The 21582-nt window shown below is 33.0% G+C and overlaps 1 protein-coding gene across 1 annotated transcript in view; it reads right to left on the bottom strand.

The window, feature by feature from the left end:
* LOC124364390 (leukocyte tyrosine kinase receptor-like) overlaps positions 1 to 21582 on the bottom strand; it is a 151069-nt gene that overhangs the window by 12421 nt on the left and 117066 nt on the right. The window contains 10 exon segments of the mRNA XM_046819825.1: positions 529 to 754; positions 1865 to 1966; positions 3494 to 3540; positions 3542 to 3685; positions 4529 to 4723; positions 5645 to 5735; positions 8227 to 8422; positions 16149 to 16268; positions 17722 to 17967; positions 19430 to 19603. Of these exon segments, the coding sequence (XP_046675781.1) occupies positions 529 to 754; positions 1865 to 1966; positions 3494 to 3540; positions 3542 to 3685; positions 4529 to 4723; positions 5645 to 5735; positions 8227 to 8422; positions 16149 to 16268; positions 17722 to 17967; positions 19430 to 19603 (1541 nt within the window).

The following is a 21582-nucleotide window of genomic DNA, read 5'->3' as shown; positions in this document are numbered from 1 at the left end:
CACCACTGATTTTTGCTAAGTTTGTTTACATAAAAATACCATTTTGTCTTTCTCTTTAAAGATTGTCTTTCCAAAATTATAAAACAGATAAAGGAAGAACTGACACTGTAAAACAACACCCAAACAGGAGTGGAGATCTTACGTAATTAATCTACCCTAAGCACTCACTCACTTAACCACTTGCTGTTCTTACCAAAGTCATCTGTAAACCATGCAATAGCGTATTGTAGATGCCAAAGTAAGAGGTTTTTGTTCTGTCAAGATTTTCAGGAATATTTCTATTTTAACCTTTCAAAGTTTTTAAAATCAAACATATTAATAATGTATCAGAGTCACAGTTTTGTTGAATGGTACTAGAAGGAAATTCTCCAAGTCCTTACTCCTGTAGAATTCATTTTTGGTTTAAGTAGAATTTGTGCGATCGTTTCATCTTGACTGATGCTTACACACTAACTGGGTCTGCATGTTCCTCAGACGATCCTAATACAAATTTTGTAGTCTACCACAATAATGTCTGATATAAGTTACCTGCATGCAGTAACCCAGTCTCTCCAGAATGGTGGTGAACGTTGGTCTCTCCTCAGGTTTAGGATGCCAACATTGTGTCATGATGGCGTAGAGAGGTGCGGGACAGTTTGATGGTGGTTCCAGCCTTCCTCCACTCGTCACCAGCTGCATCACCTCTCGATTGGCGCACCCCGTGTACGGCATATAGCCTAGTGACATCACCTCCCAAAGCAGTACACCAAACGACCTGTACCGGAAAGTTTTAGTATCAGACAATTAACTACTTCAGGACTCTAAGCCATAAATGTCATTTTGTTTCGAGGTAAAGTGATGAGATTGGGGATGACAATTTTTAACTATATTTATCACTCAATGTCCATTTAAAACATATGAGTTAAATATGTCAATCTTTATCAAACAGTAATTGTTTTCTAAGCTGAATTGTTTCTTTTTATTATCTTCTGAAATAAAAAGCCAAAAGCCTGATGAAGTGCATGAAGGCCAGACTGGAAAGAATGAACCCAAGATATGTCACTACACAGGACCCAAGAGCACAAATATGTCACACACGAACTAATGATGGTTAAGCAATAGACTTCATGCAGTCTTCATTATGAAAATTCTTAGTCAAAAAGAAGTATTTAAGTTTTGACTAAGAAAAGAAGTTTTTAACAGAAAAGTATTAGAACATAACCAGACTGAAGGCTCTTCAAAAACCTTTCATATCAGCAATTTTCTACTATCTATTTTTGTTCTATAGCTGTGTTGAATACTTCAGTCTATAGCTTTGTTTTAATCTGAATTTGACAATTCTTTGACAGTTACTGATCTCGGCTTTTGGGAATACTGGACAGAAAGATTTATACAGTATCTGGTTCCACCAGACCTCTAAGAGCCTTCACCCTCTAGCCTATGGTTATTAAGGGCTCTCATCTTCCAGAAATGTCTTAAATCCTTGAGCTCCCAGCCTTTTAAAGTTTCTAACAACTTTTCAGCTTATGGCAGAAAAATTTATACCAATGTAGGAGATAACATTTTATTTATCTTATAGTAAATAAAATACACTGTCATGTCTTATAGTAGTATAGTTAATACACTATTTCATGACTTCACCACCTCACAAGTGCTAAAGGTATTTCATGACTATGCTACATCATGACTATAAATTATGGGCACATTTCAAATAAGTCTAAAAATCTAATGCTACTAGTTTGCAGTTTGATTTAAGCACTTGCCATGAAGAAGTCTATTGCAATATGGATGAAACGTAGGATGTAATTATTCTAAAGTGGCATCTGAAGCCCAAAGGAAAATTAATTTATGTATGAATAATACAAATTTATAACATTAGCCTTACCAAATATCAGTCTTTGAAGTGAAGATGCCATCCAAAAATGCTTCAGGAGGCATCCATTTAATGGGGAGCATGGCTTTCCCACCTTTTCTGTAATAATCAGCTCTGGAAAATACCAATAATTATAAATATATATAATTTCATTAAACATTGAATCACAAAAAGTACTTGCTCTGCTGTGACTTGAACCCTCTCACTTGCCAGGTGAGTGCGCTACCATTACACCACAGAGCCCTTTCTTTTCGCAATTCAATTATTCTGTATTTGGCTATTTCTATCACATATGTGTTTAAATAACCAAACTAACATATGATTGGAAGAACAAATATATATGTATTGTAAAATAACATGAGGTAGATGTACAACACACCAAGTGTTGCGCAACAGGCTTAAGTTACATGCAAAATTTAATGTCTATATATGAATGTATTTCTTGAGATGTCTTGTGGACAATTATGCGTAAAGAATCTTTTACATCCCCTGGCAGACAAAAGAGAAATCATGCCAGCCTATTGAGTGATACGATTTGACGATGCTCAGCAAAATCCTATGAGCGTGTATGCACAATCGTGGAGCTCATTCCTATCTATAGAAATGAAAAGTCCACAGATGAAATATATTTCGAGATATCTTATGGATAACTAGTTTAAAGGTCACATGTTAAAATGTGGTATGATTGAATTGAATAATTTCTTAAAATATGTAAGATATTAATCTGTAATTTTTATACCAGAAGAGTTTACTTCAGGCTGGTTTATACCTTCGAGTTGAACCTACACTCAGTACAGCAAAAACCGATGTGTTACTTAAATCTGGACAATCTTATGGATGTCCAGAAGCGGCATATCACTAACCGCACATGTCGAGATTCTGGGGTGCTAGGGTAGGTCGTTTAATAGGTATAGTCTACTGTGGAAGGTAACTGTTGGAGTTGGTGGGTTACCCTAAGAGTCAAAGGTTCTTGCTAGCCTAGACATAAGGGCGTACCACTCCATGCCTGCTTTGACTGGATACACTGGTTCAGAGCAGGCTTCCCCTTCTTTTGGGGGGATATGACTGAGATTTATGCCCTAAATTCTTCCTCATGGATCTCCACAGGAGGCACCTCCTACCTCCAATATTACCCATCCAGAATATTCTGTCCCTCCGGAAGCAGCACAAAGGTTGTTTTAGGAATAGGAAGAATTTCTAAGCGTCTTGTCCTAATAGAACAAAAATATTCATAATTTGGTTTTATGGTTTTATTTAGCCTCATTTTTATGATTTGGACCTCCGAAAGATAAAAATATATTATAGTAATATATAACACAATTTGGTGGACCTAAACAATTATAAGGGAGGCTATGGCCCCTTTATTATCAAACATTAAAATTTAAATAGTGCTAATCAAGTGAATTAAAATATAATTCATCAAATATAAAAAATTTAAAGTAAAATAAATATATTTAAAAAAAACAGAAAAACCTGTTATGTCTTACAATATAATAATTATACCTACAAACCTAGCATAGACTGTTATGCTTAAAATAAATAACTTAACTAATTTTACAAGTCCTTTGAAATTTACATAAACATTTGTGTTTATAAAATAAGTTGTGTTACAATCTAAGGTGATTACTGATGAATGCTGACCTGTAAATATCTCTGGCCATGCCAAAGTCTGCTATCTTGACGACCCTGGCCCGGCCCCTTGGTAGTGAGCAGACAGTTGCGTGCTGCAATGTCTCGATGGATGAACCGGTTGTCCTCCATGTACTTGCAACCCTTAGCTATGTCCACCGAGCACTGCAGTAGGTCTTTCATCGTCAGTGGAGAAGTTCGCTCCTATCACAGTCAACACTTGTATTAGTAAACATATGGAAATGTTTAATTTGTTTTATATAGTTTTGACAGTAAATTAAAAAAATACTATTAACACTAAAATGTAACCAATAAAACTAAATATCTTTTTAAATTTACCTACCTCTGCATCTCCGAAATAAAATGTTGCTTCTTAAAAATAAAATTTAACATTCTTGAGAATTGATGTGATACAGTTTACAGTTGATATTTGTGCTTATACACTAGTTGCTTTATATCTCTATTAGTTCCTTACGATTAAAGTTGTATTTTACCATAATTAAAATCCATACTTGCTTTCGTCTCATTTGTTTGTTTGTATAAGCAAGGAATTAATTGCCTTTGGGATAATAATAAGTTTAATTATTCACATTAAACTAATTTTTTTTGTATATATTGTTTTTAGATGTTTCATGCAATTAATGCACGTGATACTGTACATCTAAATTTATGTACATTCTTTTGGGGAATAAAAATTTATTATTATTATTCGTTTCTCGGTTTAGTATTTTGATATCAAGAAGTTTACATAATTTAATAACTTAATGATAATTAATAATTTAATTATTTAATAATTAAAAAAAAATAAACCAATGTAGCTTTAAAAACGCTACAGAAGTTGACAATGAAAAAGCTAAAAATTAAACATTTACATCGTTTTGACTTTATATGAGTCTCTGATGTCACATGGTTGTCAGATACAAGACGCTGCAATAAAAGGAAGGTGAACTGGAGCTAAACTCAATTCAAAGAAACGTTCCTTCAATGAAATAGCACACAACATGTTGGAGCGCTTTAAAAACAAACAGAACATCAAGTTAGATTTACCGGTTTGGGACGTGATTCCCGTAGGAAAGTCTTGAGGTCCCCTCCAGCCAGCAGCTCTATGACAATAAACCGTGGATGTTTGTCGAAGCAGACTCCGATGAAGTGGACAATGTTCGGGTGGTTGAACTTGCTCATGATAAGCGCTTCCATCAGAAAGTCGGTCTCTGCCTGGTTTGTGGACAACTCTGGCAACGTCTATAAGGAAAGTGAAGAAATAAATACAAATACCAACTTCAGCATCCAGTAAATGACACTTTAATAGTGTTTTCACATTAACTTTCATGTAGTTGACTAAAATAAATTTAATTCTTTAAAGTAGGCTATGTAACAAATTAACAAAACACAGCAATGACAATTTATACCTCGTGTCCAAACTAATTTAGTATGATTTACACTTTTAACTAAGGATATTGTAACTTAAAAAAACTATTTGTACGGTACTTAAAGAAGCAGCTCCTTCAGAAAAAGGCAGTAGAATAATGGCTATATTGGGCTTCGTATACTCCTGCATGTCCATATTTAACAAACTAAAGACAGTAGTAGCCAACCTATAAATCAGCGAAGTAAGGTTAATAGCCTACGCAGTTAACAAAGGACTTATCCAATTCTTGGAGAATTCTCCTTATAACACTAATAACAGAGTTATCTTCAGACTCCCTAAACATCACCCTGCTGCCTGTGGGAAAATCTTTTGTACATCGGGGCTAAGCTCTTCAACGTCCTTTCACCAAAACTGAAAGAACAAAAGGACCAAAGGAATTTTATAAATGTTCTTCTGGAATTTTATAAATGAAAAGAGCGTTCTATTCCAATCAAGAGAGAGGAAGACCACATCGTAGATGATCATGCATATCAACTAGAAATTTAATACCATTACTGTACTCTATATTCAAGTCAATAAAGATCATTTTGTCTTTGAGATGCATAAAAATTGTCTATTGCAGATTTTCTCAGATTATAAGTTAACTTCATATAATTAAAGCGTGATGACCAGTTTATTGAATTTCAGTTGCTTGTTTTATTTTTAAGTGCCCTCAAGCAATGACAAAAATTGTTTAGTCTAAATTGTCTCTAAAATATTATAGATAGCGCAATAAAAAATTAAGTTTTACTCACTTTGACAGCGACTGGCATTTCCACAGCATCACCTGCCCTATGCCTGAAGAAGCCTTGATAAACTTCCCCAAAAGCTCCTTGCCCAAGAGGCCTGTAGACACCAAACACACATAGAATCATTGTTTAAAAAACTTTACAGATAAAGCTGATATAAATTTCAAACAGAGATTGCGGGTTTTGGTGACAGCTAATCTGTATAAACAAGCAGTAATACTTGCCCTTCATTTTTGTCTTAAAAGATTTATGTAAACACCAGCTATTGTGAGATTTCTTCCTGCTTGGGAATATACCTTAAAAGGAAAATAGTCTTGAAAACCCAAGTGTATGAGTGGTTTTCATATTTATGAATGGTGAAATATCAATTAATAATGTCTCACTAAGTAGTGGATTGCCAACATCTTTTTGAACAGGCGGAAATGTCTAAAAACAATTTTTCTGGTCTGGTTTATGAGTCAAAAGGGTATGAGGGGAAGGGAGGAAACTAAGTGTCTCAATCTTTACACTACAATGATAATTTATCTACGTACACAAATATTTTAGTGTACCAGTTTTTAGTAATTTTGTTGGTACTCTCCTACCATTCATTACTCCATACACTTTTTTTATTCTACAAATTAAGTAGAGACATTTAAAAATATAGTTTCTGATGATGCAAAAGGGGCTAATCATTTATGACAAAATACAAGGAGAAAACAAAACTGTTTCACAAAAATATTTACTGTAACATGTCCCCAATGTTCTTGGGTAACTGCTCTGAACTCAGGATGTTATGTGATACTTACTTAAAAGGATAAATGCAAATCATGCAAGAACTATCTAGTATAGCGTCATTCCTGCAAGCATTATACCCCATTTATTTCGCATAAAGTCTTAACAAAAATTCCTTTGAAATCTGTGTAACACTGAATACTGTTATGTTAAAAATTAAAACTTTAAATTATTATTGCATTATTAAACTATTATTACTGACTAATTATCCACCTAACATTTATTGATTTAATGTATACAACAACCAGCCACCTGTTTATGTTATTCTTTTAATACAGCTGGTCCATAACAGAAAACTTTAACATATGTTTATTGCTGACTATGTTGTTTGCGAGGTCAGTGTTTTTTCCGACTTTTTATTTGCCGTTGAATTTTTCAATAGTAATGACAAAAAGCAGCAATGGGTTTTTTATGTCAAACGTCTGAGTATAATGAGAAAGGTATGTAGGCTGTATAATTTTGCATAAAAACAATTATTTCATTATGATTTTTCAATTTTTCTCCGTGTAATCCAAGGGGTACCTAAAAAAGTTAATTTATCTTAAAAATGAAGCAGTTGTGTGCCTGATGGGGTATACAATGATCTGAGATATTTATTTAGGCGCGGGATCAAACTGAACAAACCACCAAGATAGGTAAACAATAAAAACGCAATAGTGATATGTATAGCAAAGTGTACCTCATCGGGAGCACTACGCACGTCTTTAAAAAAGCCCGGTGTGTACCTGATTGGGTACACAACAACAGTTGTGAAAGACTGTGTGTTTCCGATGGGGTATATGTCGTGTTGTCGTGAGTTTGTTAACAGTAAACAAGTGCCCCAGGCACATTACAGTCTTAAAGTCTAAGGAAACGTTGATATTAATATTTGATTTTAAAATACCTAGGTTATTAACTCATTAACTCTGTTCCACAGTGACCTCGTGGATGTGATGCTAGGGCATATGGCCACAGCAAAACCTATCTTTAGCATTTCTGGACTGCTGCTGTATAAGTCTCTTAAGGCCTTGTAAGTAGGCTTGCTTTGACATTGACATCTTGGCCTTTCAGAAAGCAGAGTCCTTTTATTTCTTATTTAAGTTATGAAATCATTTATACAAAGAGTATGGGCTATTTCGATTTGTGACAGTGAATTTAGTTAAAGCGAATACATTTATTGAATAAGAGTTGAACTTGATAATAATCTAATTTACGTTGTTGGTGGTAGTAACCTTATCGGAGAACAAAGCAGCAGCATCAGCAAGAAGTGCGAGTGATTTATGTGTCTGTACTTCCCGATATATGATCAGTTTTGGCATAAAGTTTGGAGTTTATTAACGCAAAAGATAGGATCATGTTTTGAATGTCCAGGGGAAAAAAGTTGTCCATAATGTACCACATGGGTCGGTTCAGAGACAGCCAAGTATAGGTTGCAGCAGTATAGTGAGTAGTTTGAAGTGGGAGTAAGGTAAGGTAGAAGACTGAAAATTGTAGTCAAGTGACTATTACATGACTCTAATGAGTCATATGGATGATGAGTGTGTGTTCATTGGCAAAATAACCAATATTGGGGTAACCAAATATGAGTAATACACATATATTATCTCTTTGAGAATTTGACAATAAATAATCATGCCTATTCAATAATTTCAAAAATACATTAAGTATTTTCATACAGCTTTGATGCTTTCATAGGGCTTCATATACACAGTGAACTTAGATATACATTGTACTTATATCATGTTATGCAGTGGCCATCTAGTCAGTGAGAAAAGACTGGATACATTTTACTGAGAAGAAGGGAATTGAAACTGAACTAGGCAGGGTTAACTCACTTGACAAGCCTGAGCTGCTCACGAGGGATATCCTTGAGGTCGCGTATCGTGTAGGTGCCGCCGCCAAACTCGTAGTTAGGGTTGTACTCTGTCATCATACTGTCAGACGCCACTCGGAGTCGGTTGAGCTGCAGGTCTGGTCCGTTGAGGATCTTGCGCCGGAACCGAGTAGCGTTGCTCTGCTGGTACTTATTATCTGAACACACAACACACTGTTGCGGAGCTCTTCACTTCTCACAGTGTACTCTCACGTGTCAACAATCAGTGCAGTTCAATCAGTAATTTAACCAATCAATACATCAGAAGTTTAGATCAAAGCTGTTTACCAATTCTAATTGAATTTCAATTGAACCAATTTTATTTAGTTGTGCCAAGACGCAATCTGAAATTATAAGACTGTCAGTTTATAATGGTTAATAGTTTTTTTTGCTGTAGCTACCTTTTCTGCTCTTTAGTATAAAAATAGCAACAACTGAAACTGAAATAAATATTCACCACAAAAAGTATTTATATACTGAATTAATTCTATCAGTTAAAAAAACTATTTCAGAGAAAGAGGTGTGATGATATTAAACCCTATATCACCAAAATTCAGTTACTGATTGATCTAGATAATTGTGTACTCAGATATAGAGGTGCAAGAGTTAATTATGACATATATTAATATCAGCCCCTCAACGTGATTACATATAATCTTTAATTTTTATAGTTTAGTAATTGATTATAATAAGAGCCTTTTTGTGGTCAACAAACTGTAAATGGCACTGCATTTAACAGTGGTTTAACCAAAATAGTTTAATCCAGTGCTCGAATTTCAGAACTATAGGAGAAAAATAGTAACTACCTCCTATCATTCCTCCCTCTTCCTATGTAATAGCTCCCAAAGAAGAGATGTCCGAGGGTCCTTCCCCAAAACATTTCGAAATTGTAAGTTCTCAAAACAGTGTTTTTTTTTTTATTTCCAAGGTGGAGAGAAAAGTATTCCCTGCATAACAAAAGTGCTTATTTTGTAAATATTGAAACACGTTCCAGTGCTTTCCACCCCAAATCGAGCACTGTTCTACTCATGTCTTAGCTGACTGGAAACAAAAGCACAATTTATTTATATCGAGTAACAGAATCACAAAATAAAGAGGATTTATTTAAAATGCATATTTCTTGCTTGAATAACATTTAATAGGATTTTACGGATGAGTAACAATCTCAACTTTTACAAAAATACCATCTGCTCCATCTTTAAAAATACCTCTGCTATGTTATTTTCTTATGGTAAAATAAATCAGGTACAACAAGAAACTCTCAAATGAAAGCATTGCATTAAATGTTATTTATGTTATCCTGACCAAGCGGATCATATATTGTGGTAAATTACTGTAAGGTACAATGGCACATGTAATGGAACAACACTGTTGCGTAACATGTGCTCTGAACACAGTGCACACGTGAAGAGGTTTTAGTTTAAAATACATCACAACATTTTAAAATAATGAAATAAAATGAAAAACGTTTTTTATTAAAAATGTTAACTGTACTCTTTGGTATTTAAACTCTAAAATAATGTTTGACACATGAAGGATGAACAAACCATTTATCAGTTCCTTATTATTAAATATAAACTTTCAAAAATGATTTAAACTTGAGATAAACGATCCACACATTTGAACATTCACAACTGTGTAAATATTTGAGCAACAATTTGTTCATACACATACTAAAAGCAGGCTACTACAAATTGATCATACAGTTTGTTAAAAGCTAATTTTGGAAAAGTTGCAGAACAACTTAAAATAACTTTAAAATAAGGTGCTGAACAACAGATAAAACTTGCACTGAGTTTATATGAAAAAAAATATTTATAGACAGTTTTGACAATTTCTTCAAACAGTCAAAGAAACAAGGTTTTTCCAGTAGTTCTTCTTTTGCCAGCCTCAAAACACTATACCAAATACAACAGTTTTGCAAAGAATACTCTTTTCAAACAGCTATTGCAAACACAACAACCATTGACAACCCTATCATTCAATACAAACTACTAGAACCTTAAGAAACACTTTTGAATAGATAAAATCTTTTTTACACAAGCTAATTTTTATGCAATTTAAAAAATCTTTGAAACTGGAATATTTTAAAATGTGGAAGAGTTTACTAAATATATTCATAAATTAGACTAGAATGCTGAGTTTCAACAGAATTGCAACATTTTTAAAGTCTATAAAAAGTCAACTTCATTTTATATGAAAATAAAAATGTAATTAATTATACTTTCAAATAATAGTTTTAGAGAAAAGTAACTTATGAAGCTATGACAAAAGGCTAAGAAAGATTAACAATTATAAATAGCAAAAGTTGAAATAAAAATATATGAGGAGTTTATTAAAGTATTTGGATTTTGTATAAAACTATCTTAAAGACAGAAACCAACTTTCAGAAAATGATATAGTGTATTTATATAACTACACAACACTTTCAAGATAAAAAAAACAATAACACATTTTATGTTTGAAAACCAAATATTAAAAATAGATTTAACCATTTTGATAAACAATTTTTATAGTACACTAAATGGTTAAATATGACTACATCAAAATTTCCTTAAAGCAAAGACAATTTTAATTACCAAAAATATATTCTTGAAAGCATACGGACAAAAACAGTGACATAAACTTCAAGAATCCTCTGGCAGTGTTGGAACAAAAACTATAATTTATAGTATGTAAGTATTTATTTTATCTGCAGCCATCCAAAACATAGCAGGGAACATGACTTCTGATAAACCCTGTATATACAACGATGTTCCCATACATCTTTCTCTTACTGCTTATATAATTTACCCTATTTAAAACTATATATTTTTCTGAGATTGCTATACAAAAATATCATGTGTTTTGTACTAAAAATATAAGTATTTATACTATTAATATGATAGGTATTATTATAGTAACAATACTGAGAAAGCGGTAGTGTACGTACATTAAAATATTATTGTCTTTATTTATAACCCTGTATTGTTGTGTGCATATTATTTTTAAGATTTTACTTCTACCTATATCATAAAAAATGATGTACAAATATATGAAAAAGATCATTCATACTTATCATAATTATCATCGTACAAGATTGTTTTGAAACCACAATAAAAATTTGTAATTAATTAAATGTTTGTCGTCTTGCACAGTTATATGATAATTACACAAAGAATATTAGTAAATTTATTCACTGAGTGTTAGCAAAGCTTATTACTTGAAGTGCTGGAAAAATTTAATTTCTGTCGGTCTGTCACAGGATCTAGAGAATAAACTTATTTATATACTTAAAATTTTGCATGAAACTTAATTTCTACATTGACAAGAATGAGTTTTATAAACTGTTCACGTTCATTTATGGGATGTATCTGGGCATTATTGAAGCCTATTACTCAATATTTCTCTTCTTTCTGTCTGGGACATGTAAAAATATCTATTCTACATAATTGTCCGTCTGCCTACATCTATGCAGGACATCACAAGAATCAAACGAGCTATAGACTTGAATTTTGCATGCAATTTCAGTGATGCCTTTAACACGAGATTTGGTCTGGGCATATTAACATATATTAATTAATCCATTAATTCTAAATAGTAATCAAATCTTAGAATAAATATGTACCTACAAGATTTTGCTAAAATTACCGATTTTCTACCAGACAGCAATGCACGTCTTATGGTTCTACACCTCTGAGTCAAATGACGTCACTCAACTTTCATCCTACCAGCTAGTCACCTGCTGACCACTCAGTCTGCCTATGGTATTTCTTTGAGTATCAGATGTCTGTTGGAACAAATTACATCTATCTCATTTTCTCTCATTCATTACAAAGTTTCATGTTTTGTGATACAATTCTGTAGAAATGAATGTGTGTCATATACTCAATGTCTAGAGCGATTTACATAGTTCAAAAAGAGATGAGAAGGGTTTAAAGTTAACTCAAGTCCTGAGTGATCTTCAATGTCAACAAAGGACGAAAAAATTTAAGAGTTAGTATGAAAAGACCGTCAATTGAGTATTTGTGCGGTTACTGAGGTAGTAAAAATCAAGAAAGAAACAATTTGGTACATTTTGTAATAAACGTTATAAAATGAGCAAAGTGTGTTATAAAATATTATCATAGAACCTTAAGAGTGAACAAAAAGACCATAGAATAAACATTAGTGCTGAGAACTATTGACATGAACCTTAAATTTATTAAAAAATTAATAACATGTAATGAATTGTGTTTTTCACTTAACACATTGTCTACAGCAGACACTCTTTTGTGCTTGCTGCCTTATTAGACTACTTATTGTCACTCAATAAAGACAAGAGTAAAGGTGTTAAATCCAGACTTTAAGCAAAATTCAATGCATTGGAAGAGCCACAGATCACAAAGAATGAAGGAAAGCTTAAATGTCAAAAGCAATCATGATTTTGTTTTTGACATTCATAGGATGGTGTATGTGAATTGGGTGTGTGAAGGTCAAAATCTTTTAATATAACATTTAGAGATTTCCATCTCAGTCCTAGTTCCAGCTCTGACTTCCTAGGTCTGAAGATTGACTGTAATTTATCCTTTCATAGCCACATTGATGAAGTAATTTAAAAAACTAAGCAGCAGTTTATTCATCTTACACAGGTTGGCTTTATTTTACGGTAAAGTTGTCTTACTAACAGCTGACTACAGATGTTTCTTGTATGAGCTATGATGTAATAGACATAGACACATATATATTACTTATTGGTTTTTTAATAAAGAAATACAATTGGCGTCAATAAAAAATCATATGGATTCTTGAATCCAACAGAACTAAGACTCTATTATTTATGAAGTGTTAGAGTGATATTTGGACTTGATCGATCTCAGCTATTAGATGTTTTGGTAGGCAATTTAAACACATATTTCCTGTAAAACAGTTACCCTACAATCTTCACAGCACTAACTTATTGGCTCTCATAAACCACTCAATTTTTCTAAAAAACAAACGTTTTATTCCAGTTAATTTTATAACTTGCCATCTAGGTTCAAGGTGGCCAATACTCTAGTGTCCTTGAACTTTAAAACTCTGGTTGATTAAACAAGAATATTATAGTACTTACTGCTTTTTAATTGATCAGGATTTCTAGTTCTTTTTATGAGGTAGACATTAGCTAATTCTTAAATTATCAATTTAAGCTAATTTGTAAATTAGCTAATGTACAAATTAGCTGTATATTGTGATGATTGTTATGCATGTTTATGTCTTTAACAATAAAACATAAGTGTCTTAAGTATTGTAATTTTGCAAAATGGTTATACCGTGGGAATGTAAATAAATAAATAAATAAAACATCCAAATTTGAAAACTGTAGAAAAAACTATTATCTTGAAGTGTTAAACCCTTCGGAGCTTTATTACATTGGTCCTCATATTGTTTCGAATAAACGTGGCATCGCTGTGTTGAAACATCCACCCTACCAGGTCTTGCTTCCTATAATATTTTCTTCTCAGTAAAAATTAAAAATCAAAATTTTCCCTGCTGCAAGGATCAAGGTTTGAAGCTATGAAAGAAAAAGCGATAAAGGCTATGAACATGCTTTCAGAAGAGGACTTCAAACGTTGCTTTGACAAATGGAAAACTCATACAGAGCGATGTAAGGGTCATGGAAGCGAGCCTTTGATAAGGATAATGTTAATGATGAAATAAAAACAAAGAATGGTATATTCTTAATCTAGTAAATTTTTAGCCAGACTTCATATTTTTAAATAATTGTAATCTACAGTAAAACCGCTGTATAAGCAAGCTAGTGATAGTAATTGACAGAGATTAAATATTGACTTCCAGACTTGAAATTGAGCACATTGCCTAAAACCTTTTTATAAGAAATACATGGAAAAATGTTCAGACTGTTGTAATAACCGGAATAAGTACTCAGTGGGATAGCAAACAACTTGGCATTTTTTCTATTAACATGTGTATAGTATAAAAACTTTAAAAGTCTTCAAAACTTTCAGGTTTTATTGGTTCCATTTTTAGGGAATTGAAAACATTTAACTTTTTCTAAGACAACAACTTGAATACCAAATAATTTTAAAAAGTTTGAGATTGAATATCCTGCTATGTATAGTATGAGGATTTAAGTTATACATATTTGAAGTTATACAAAGTTTTATACTTGATTTGACCCTTGAAGTGGGCAGAGGTGTCCCTTAACATTATAATCCCATCGATTATTGCACCTTTGCTTTCTTCCCTTTTTCTTAGTAAATACTGTTAAAAATAACTTTACGGAAAAAGTAATTAAAATATACATAACAGATTACGACAAATTACTTCAAACAATTCATAGTAAAAAAATATGTAAGTAATACTGTAGCAGCTCTTGTGTTAATACTAAGTCTTAATCTATATTGGAATGCAAGAAAATAATACTACTAGCTATAAATAATACTTGAAGCTTGTGCTTTTTAAACCTGAGTTCCAAATCTCCCTGAACAGCTTATTGCCAAACTAAAATAACTACATATATGCATGTCTTATTCATATGTTTTACTATATTTTGCTGAATAGAGATAACAATTTGAGTCAAGTAATGTTAAAACGTGTTATAATTCTAAAATAGTCTCTTTTTTGTCTTATTATTTTTTATTAAAAATACACAAAAAATGATACTTCAATGCTTTGTAAATGTATTAATTCTATTAAAGCAAAATAAAAATTAAAGGTAAACCATTGTTTGTTGTACTATACTCAATTATTTCTTCAATTAAATGTAAATATTGCATCCATTTATTACACCCGGAACAGAATATGGGATATTAAAATATGGGAAGGGAATGATCAAAATTGAATGAGAAAAGTTGATTGTTAAAAAGTAATCAAAACTATTTCATCGGTTTGAGCAAATGAGCATGGTTTGATGTATTAGGTCTTAAGCTGTAGATTTATACCACATTAACAAGGGTACAACGAACAAAAATACATGTTTTAGACTAAATACAGCAAAATACTTCATGAATTATTAATATATTAATTTACAAAATGCCTTCACTAATAATGTATAAAATAAAGCACAATCTATTTAGGATTGCAAGCAACTATCATAAGCTCAAGCGAGTTTTACTCTATATAAAACTTAAGAGACAATATCGGAAGGGTTGTTGTCTTGCACTAAGGTTGCTAGTTGAGCGAGTTTGAGCGAATGCGTGTCTAGCGACTGCTCCACAGCCGTGTGCTGGTGCTGCAGCTGAGTCAAGCGAACGTTGAGCTGTTCTGTAGCGGCGAGTTGGCGAGACACGACTTTATCTGCAAACACAACTTAACTCTACTCGCTTATGAATGGATGCTCCTCAGTATGGGAACAAAACAGCCAATCACTAAGTTCCTCATTTAATTATATTAGCCATATTTAAAATGCTTAAATTGCCTTGAAAAACAAATAATAACAATTTATTGAAAATAAGCATACTTCTGTTAGAAAAGGCATATATTGAGCAACTTTGGGACTGTTTACTGAAACTTATGGTAAGCGGTTGTACAGAGAACACATTACCGTCCTTAATTCCCTGGGAATTCGCAGAAATGTAAAACAATATATTTTTAAAGAAAACTATGCCTACATGATTGTTTTTCTGAAAGAAAAGGCTCTTTAAACCTCTTTGTAAGAAAGCCTTAAATATCTTGGTTGATTAAAGAGAGTTATAGAAATTCAGAACGGTCAGCCAAATTCTGCTTAACTCCCATGGGACTGGGACTACCACAACAGAAAGATCCATCCATCAATGGAAGATCAGTAACATGTTTTCCATTTGTTCTACTTATTACTAAATGAAAATTATTTAATTATTGAGTAACTATCATCAGTTTTATTCACATTGTTGCACCAGTACATTCTTAAACACTAAATGTAATTTTGTAACTAGGTGTACTCACAAAGAGAAAAAGAGCCGGCTCCGATAATGACAGCCATAAATATGACAATGATGCCCAACACTATGGTTTGTGGACTGTTGAAGAGTGTGTGGTCAGTGTCCAGCTCAGGCGGAGTAAGCACTGGAACAGATTACGTGAACACTATCAGTTTAGTAATTATTATTTTGTTGGGTATGATCAGAATACATTTATTTGAAAGGGGAACATAAATTAAGTAATGCTTACTTGGTTATCAAATATTTTTTAAATATGAAAAATTGATTAGATGAGGATACTGGTTTTATGAATTGGCAGACTGGCTGTTTCCTCACGGTGCCAATTGTCCAACATTGTGAACTTATTTTTTTATATTTTGTTAATTATTTTCTTAAGTTCTTTAATTTAGATCCAGATTCTTTATTGTACATGTTCATGTAGACAAAACAAAATTCATATATCCAGTATTTGTAAATCATTCTTCATTTCTTCTAGACTCAAGAGCTCTCTAGAATTCTTTCTCTGTGAAGAAAGGTCTGTTTTCCAGCCATGTTGTCAGTTTTATACTAAACTGCTGTCCATTTTCTTCCATAAGATGTTCAGACATATTGTTATAAAACAAAACTCCTTACCACCTCAAAAAAACAATTAGTTAAGCTTTCATTTCTCTGTGAAAGCAAAATCCATGATGACTACTTACATAGCTTATGATTAAATAATTATTTACAATACGTGAACGTTATTGTGAACATTGGAGGAAAAAATTGTGAATTCTTAATGACTATACCTAAATATTTCGAAAATTAGTCTTTACCACTGAGAGTAGTAAAGAAGAGTCACGACGATCTTCAAGATTCGTGCACTTCACAGCAGCAGGCAGACAGAATTATATGTGCTGCACCATTAACACTACATTTCGAGATCTGCAATCTGATCTCTTCCTTAGGTGGTAACTATCCTAACGTAGTAACTAGCACAGTAACTGGTTAGCTCTTTACATAGAATGTTTCCATTTAGATACATCATCCTGACTATTCATCTCAGAACACTCATTATATTCTACCTAGTAAAGGGCGACAAATGTATAAAATAGAAAACACACTATACCAGACTGAATACATTGAACTAATACAGCACAAACAAGGCTTTCTAAACCTTTTATGATTGAAAGGTACAGCTTGAAATCAGCTAACAAGAGACAAGAAAGATCTAATCCTATAACTTTTTCTCAGGTCTCCCATGTTGCCTTGAGGGCACATTTTGATCAGTCTTCTTGCCTCCTGAGATATATTATGTTGTGATAAATGTTGTGTGGTGGTGCTTTGTTTAGTCCTCCACATTTCCTTGGTATTTAATGGTATGTCAAGTGTTTGAATAATCGTTTATGTTGTTATGTTACACACAAGCATGTTATTATCATATTTCTTGATGTTAATCTTTAATGTTTTGTTGTTCGACACATAAAGAGGAGGGACCAGTAAAATATATGATTAAGGTTTGATGTAGCATGTAACAATTAATTGTAATATTAAAACCTGTTTTATATACATTTTTGACTAGGACTATTGCAGAGGCAGAACTACGTAAATGTACTCACTGATGCAGGAGGTGCGGTTACTGTGAAGCACCCAACCGTTGGGACAGATACACATAGTGGTGCTGCGGTGTGCGTCGAGTGCCACACAGCGATACGTACAACCGCAGCCCACCACCGCAGGGATCACAATCACCTTGCCGTCTCCTAAGTTAGCTCCCTTCACCACGTGACCCAGGGTACCATTAGAACCGATGAAGGAGTAACCTCCTTCACCGTTACGCCCCTTGTCGGACCATGCTCGGCCTCCTGTCATTGGACACAGTTAGAATCTGTGTGTGTGTCATTTATCATAGATTTTTATTATAATTAATTTTAAACTTTTTGTACTGTAGTGTCAAAAATATTCACAAGAGAGGCAAAACAGATTTTATTGAACAATATAGATCAATTAATTGCCTTGTCATTTATACCTCATGCATGAACAAAAGCCTTCTTCATTTTTTTGAACAGTATACAGTATTATACTGATTTTTAACACTAATCAGTTTGGTTTGAGTAAACAAAAAAATACAGGAGCAGCTTTGTTGGAAACAATTACAATAGCTTATATAACAATTGTAAAACACAACAGGTGTTTTCTTGTCTTTTGTAAAGCATTCAGTTAAGTGAACAATGCAGTTTTACTAAAAGAATTAGAGTTGATAAGAATTAGTCACAATGTTTTTGGTTTGTTTGCAAGCTGTCTAAAAAAACAGGCAGCAAAACATTATAATAGCTCTTACTCTAGGCAAAGCATGAAATGTTACCATAGTCCCAAGGGGATCAACTGGCTCAAAAACATTATTTATTTTTATAAATAATTTTGCAGGCTTTCTGTCAAATGGAAAAATACTAGTTATAGGTTGTCTCTTAGATTATAATACAATATAGAATAGATTTAGTAATTAAAATATTATAATGATTGTTTAGGATTGTGGCATAAAGTACCAAAAGAGATTTTCGTGTTGAATTTAACTGATTTTCAATTAAAATATATATAAGCCAAAGTAAAAAAAGCCATGCTCAAGGACATAGCCAGAAAAACAATTTGGAGGCCAAGGTGATATTGGGGGCCTCCCCCGAAATTTTTAAAACTTTCAAATTAAAGAAGCAAATTAGTGAATTTTGAACAAAGCTTTTATGTCTTTAAATAGGTTATATTGACGATTAATGTTCATAATTTGTGAAGGCACTGCTTTAGTACGCTGTGTAATCCTACACAATAATTGATTATATAGATGTAATGACTAGACTTATATAGTCATGTAATTACAAAAAAGATGCTTTTATTGTTTGCAAAACACATTACATAGTATACAAATCCACAACGGGAAATGATAATATGTAAAAGAGTTTTTAAAAAAGTAAAATTATTCTTGACTTCTTAGCCTGTAGTGAACAGAAAGTAAGGCAAGTGCAGTCAACTGCTCATTCCCTATTTTGGTTCCTTAAAAAGTTCTTGATCCGTTTCAATTTTGAGAATGATATTTCAACAATACTTGTCAGTAATACTGAATTATAGTAGTAGTAATTGTTTGCTAAAAAAGTAATTGAACAAAATTGAAAATTTTGAGGGGGTACGGACTCCTTGAGATCCCCTTGCTGGTTATGTCCTTGGCCATGCTTACTGGATAAACAAATTATTATTATTCTATGTCACTATTTTGTAGGCTTGAAATGAATGACAAAAATATCTTTATCACTTATATATAACAAATAATTAAAGTACCTGAGAAGCCGCCACCACCTCCTCCAGCCGTGCAGCCTCCACCACCTCCACCAAAGCCACCATGGCCTAGGAATGCCTCAACACAGCCACTGCCTCCTGTACTCCCTTGTACCAATGCCAGACCTGTGGTGTCTCGATAAGTGTAGTTGCCACCAAGCCATCCTCCTCCCGCCCCTACAATTAGAGAAATATTAATTTCCAGTTAATGTTCATATCAGCCTGACTGTAAAAGGAAACATCACTGTTACCCATGTGACGATGTCTTTGTTCGTTTCAAAAGCTAGTTAGTGCCTTCCAGGACTTCATTGTTTAGGAGTACAGACGTCTATGTTTTGTTAACGTTGATGAGGGACACAATTCTGACTGGTCCCATGGAATGGCAGAAGCGTACAGGCAATAAGCGCATATTGTATACAGAAACACAACTTAACCTTACAAAACATGTTTATTTATTATGGTTACATGGTCATATAGTGGCTACTAGAGCGCGGGTTTAAATGTACAAGATACCTGAAAATAGATTGGAGAAATAGATTAAAGAGGCTATTAAGTACGGCTGTTTACCATAAGCAACATAGAAGATCTGCTGAATTAAATATAACTTCTTGGGTGATAAAACTCAAACTAGACAAAAATAGATATATAAAATTTACAATACAATACAATACAAACAATTTATATAACAGATATAATCACCAAAAAACAATAAATAATAAACAATAACAATAAATATTTATTGTTTTTTGGTCATTATATCTGTTATATAGGTACATTGTTTGTATTGTATTGTATTATACTGTAAATTGTATTTATCTATTTGTGTCTAGTTTGAGTTTTACAAAGACAAATTGTTATTTAAGACTGCACTGATTATATCTAAAAAGTATAGTACCATTATTTAATTCTGGTGACAGCAGGTTATGCTATTAAATATGAAGGAACCTCATAACAGACTTGCCTTTGAGGCCCTATTGTTTTCCTTTTGTGTGGGTTAATTTGTAACATAGAATGGAATTACAGTATTGTACGCAATGTATTGTTTATATCTACATTTGAGGAAAATAAATTATTCTTGATTCTTGTATGCTTGAAATACTTGTGGTAGAACAGTAATAGGTCTCAAAATACCGAACAGTTCCCATTAGAAAGCGTATTGGGACATATTAAGACATCCTCAACTTGGAACAAATATCTTAGGGCGTCAGTAATCGTTTGGGATCATTTTGGTGTACTTGCCTACAAGCTAAGCACTTAGTTGTGTTAAAAGTCCATGGAAGTGCATTTTAGCACAGAATTATCAAGACATCATTCTGCCTAAAGTGGCTGACTCCAAGGCGTGGGGGTTCCTGTTCAATACGTCAAGTCAAAGCACACAATCAACTGCCCAAGGAGGTCATTTATTGGTTTCCAGGATTGTGTCTGGTGGTCAGTGATTCTCCAAAACATTCAATAAAAATGAACATCTCCTTTATTGGCTTTATAATATTGTATTTGAGTCTAAAATGTGTTTCTCCTCTTAATTCTTAAGCTTTCACTGACAGTTTCAGGAGCTAGTACTTATTTTAAAATGTGATAGCTAACAAAGCAACTAGAATCTCGTTTAACCAAATGTGATGTGACTAAGCGAATATACAAAATTGTTGTATTATATAGAGAAAATATATGTTAAGTATGTCCATATACAAAAAGTACCTACTGTTATTATGTTTATTAACCTTTGTTATGTAACAATAAACTACGAGGGTAATTCGGAAAGTAAGGTCCGTCTTTTTATTAAAAAAAAACCACAAAATATTTGTTCAAAAAACTTGTTTTATTTGATTCCTGACATCAATCACTATTTTTCTACATAATTTTCACTTTTGTTTAAACACTTGACATAACGATCTACAAGTTTTTGAATGCTGGTGTCATAGAAGTCGGCCGCCTGCGACGATAACCAGTCTTGTTAACCACTGTAACCGTCGACGTCGAGTGACGCCACTCCATCAACTGGCGTTTCGTTTCTGGGGTTATGTGGGAAACCCATGTCTCGTCACCCGTCACAATGTGGTCTAAAAGGTTATCACCTTCCTGATGATATTGGATCAAAAATTCAAGAGCAATACCCATTCTTCTTTTTTTGTGTTCCTCAGTAAGCAGCCTGGGAACCC

The sequence above is a fragment of the Homalodisca vitripennis genome, chromosome 6, assembly GCF_021130785.1.
Source record: "Homalodisca vitripennis isolate AUS2020 chromosome 6, UT_GWSS_2.1, whole genome shotgun sequence".
NCBI classification, from domain to species: Eukaryota; Metazoa; Arthropoda; class Insecta; order Hemiptera; family Cicadellidae; genus Homalodisca; species Homalodisca vitripennis.
This window is presented reverse-complemented; position numbering and strand designations above follow the sequence as displayed.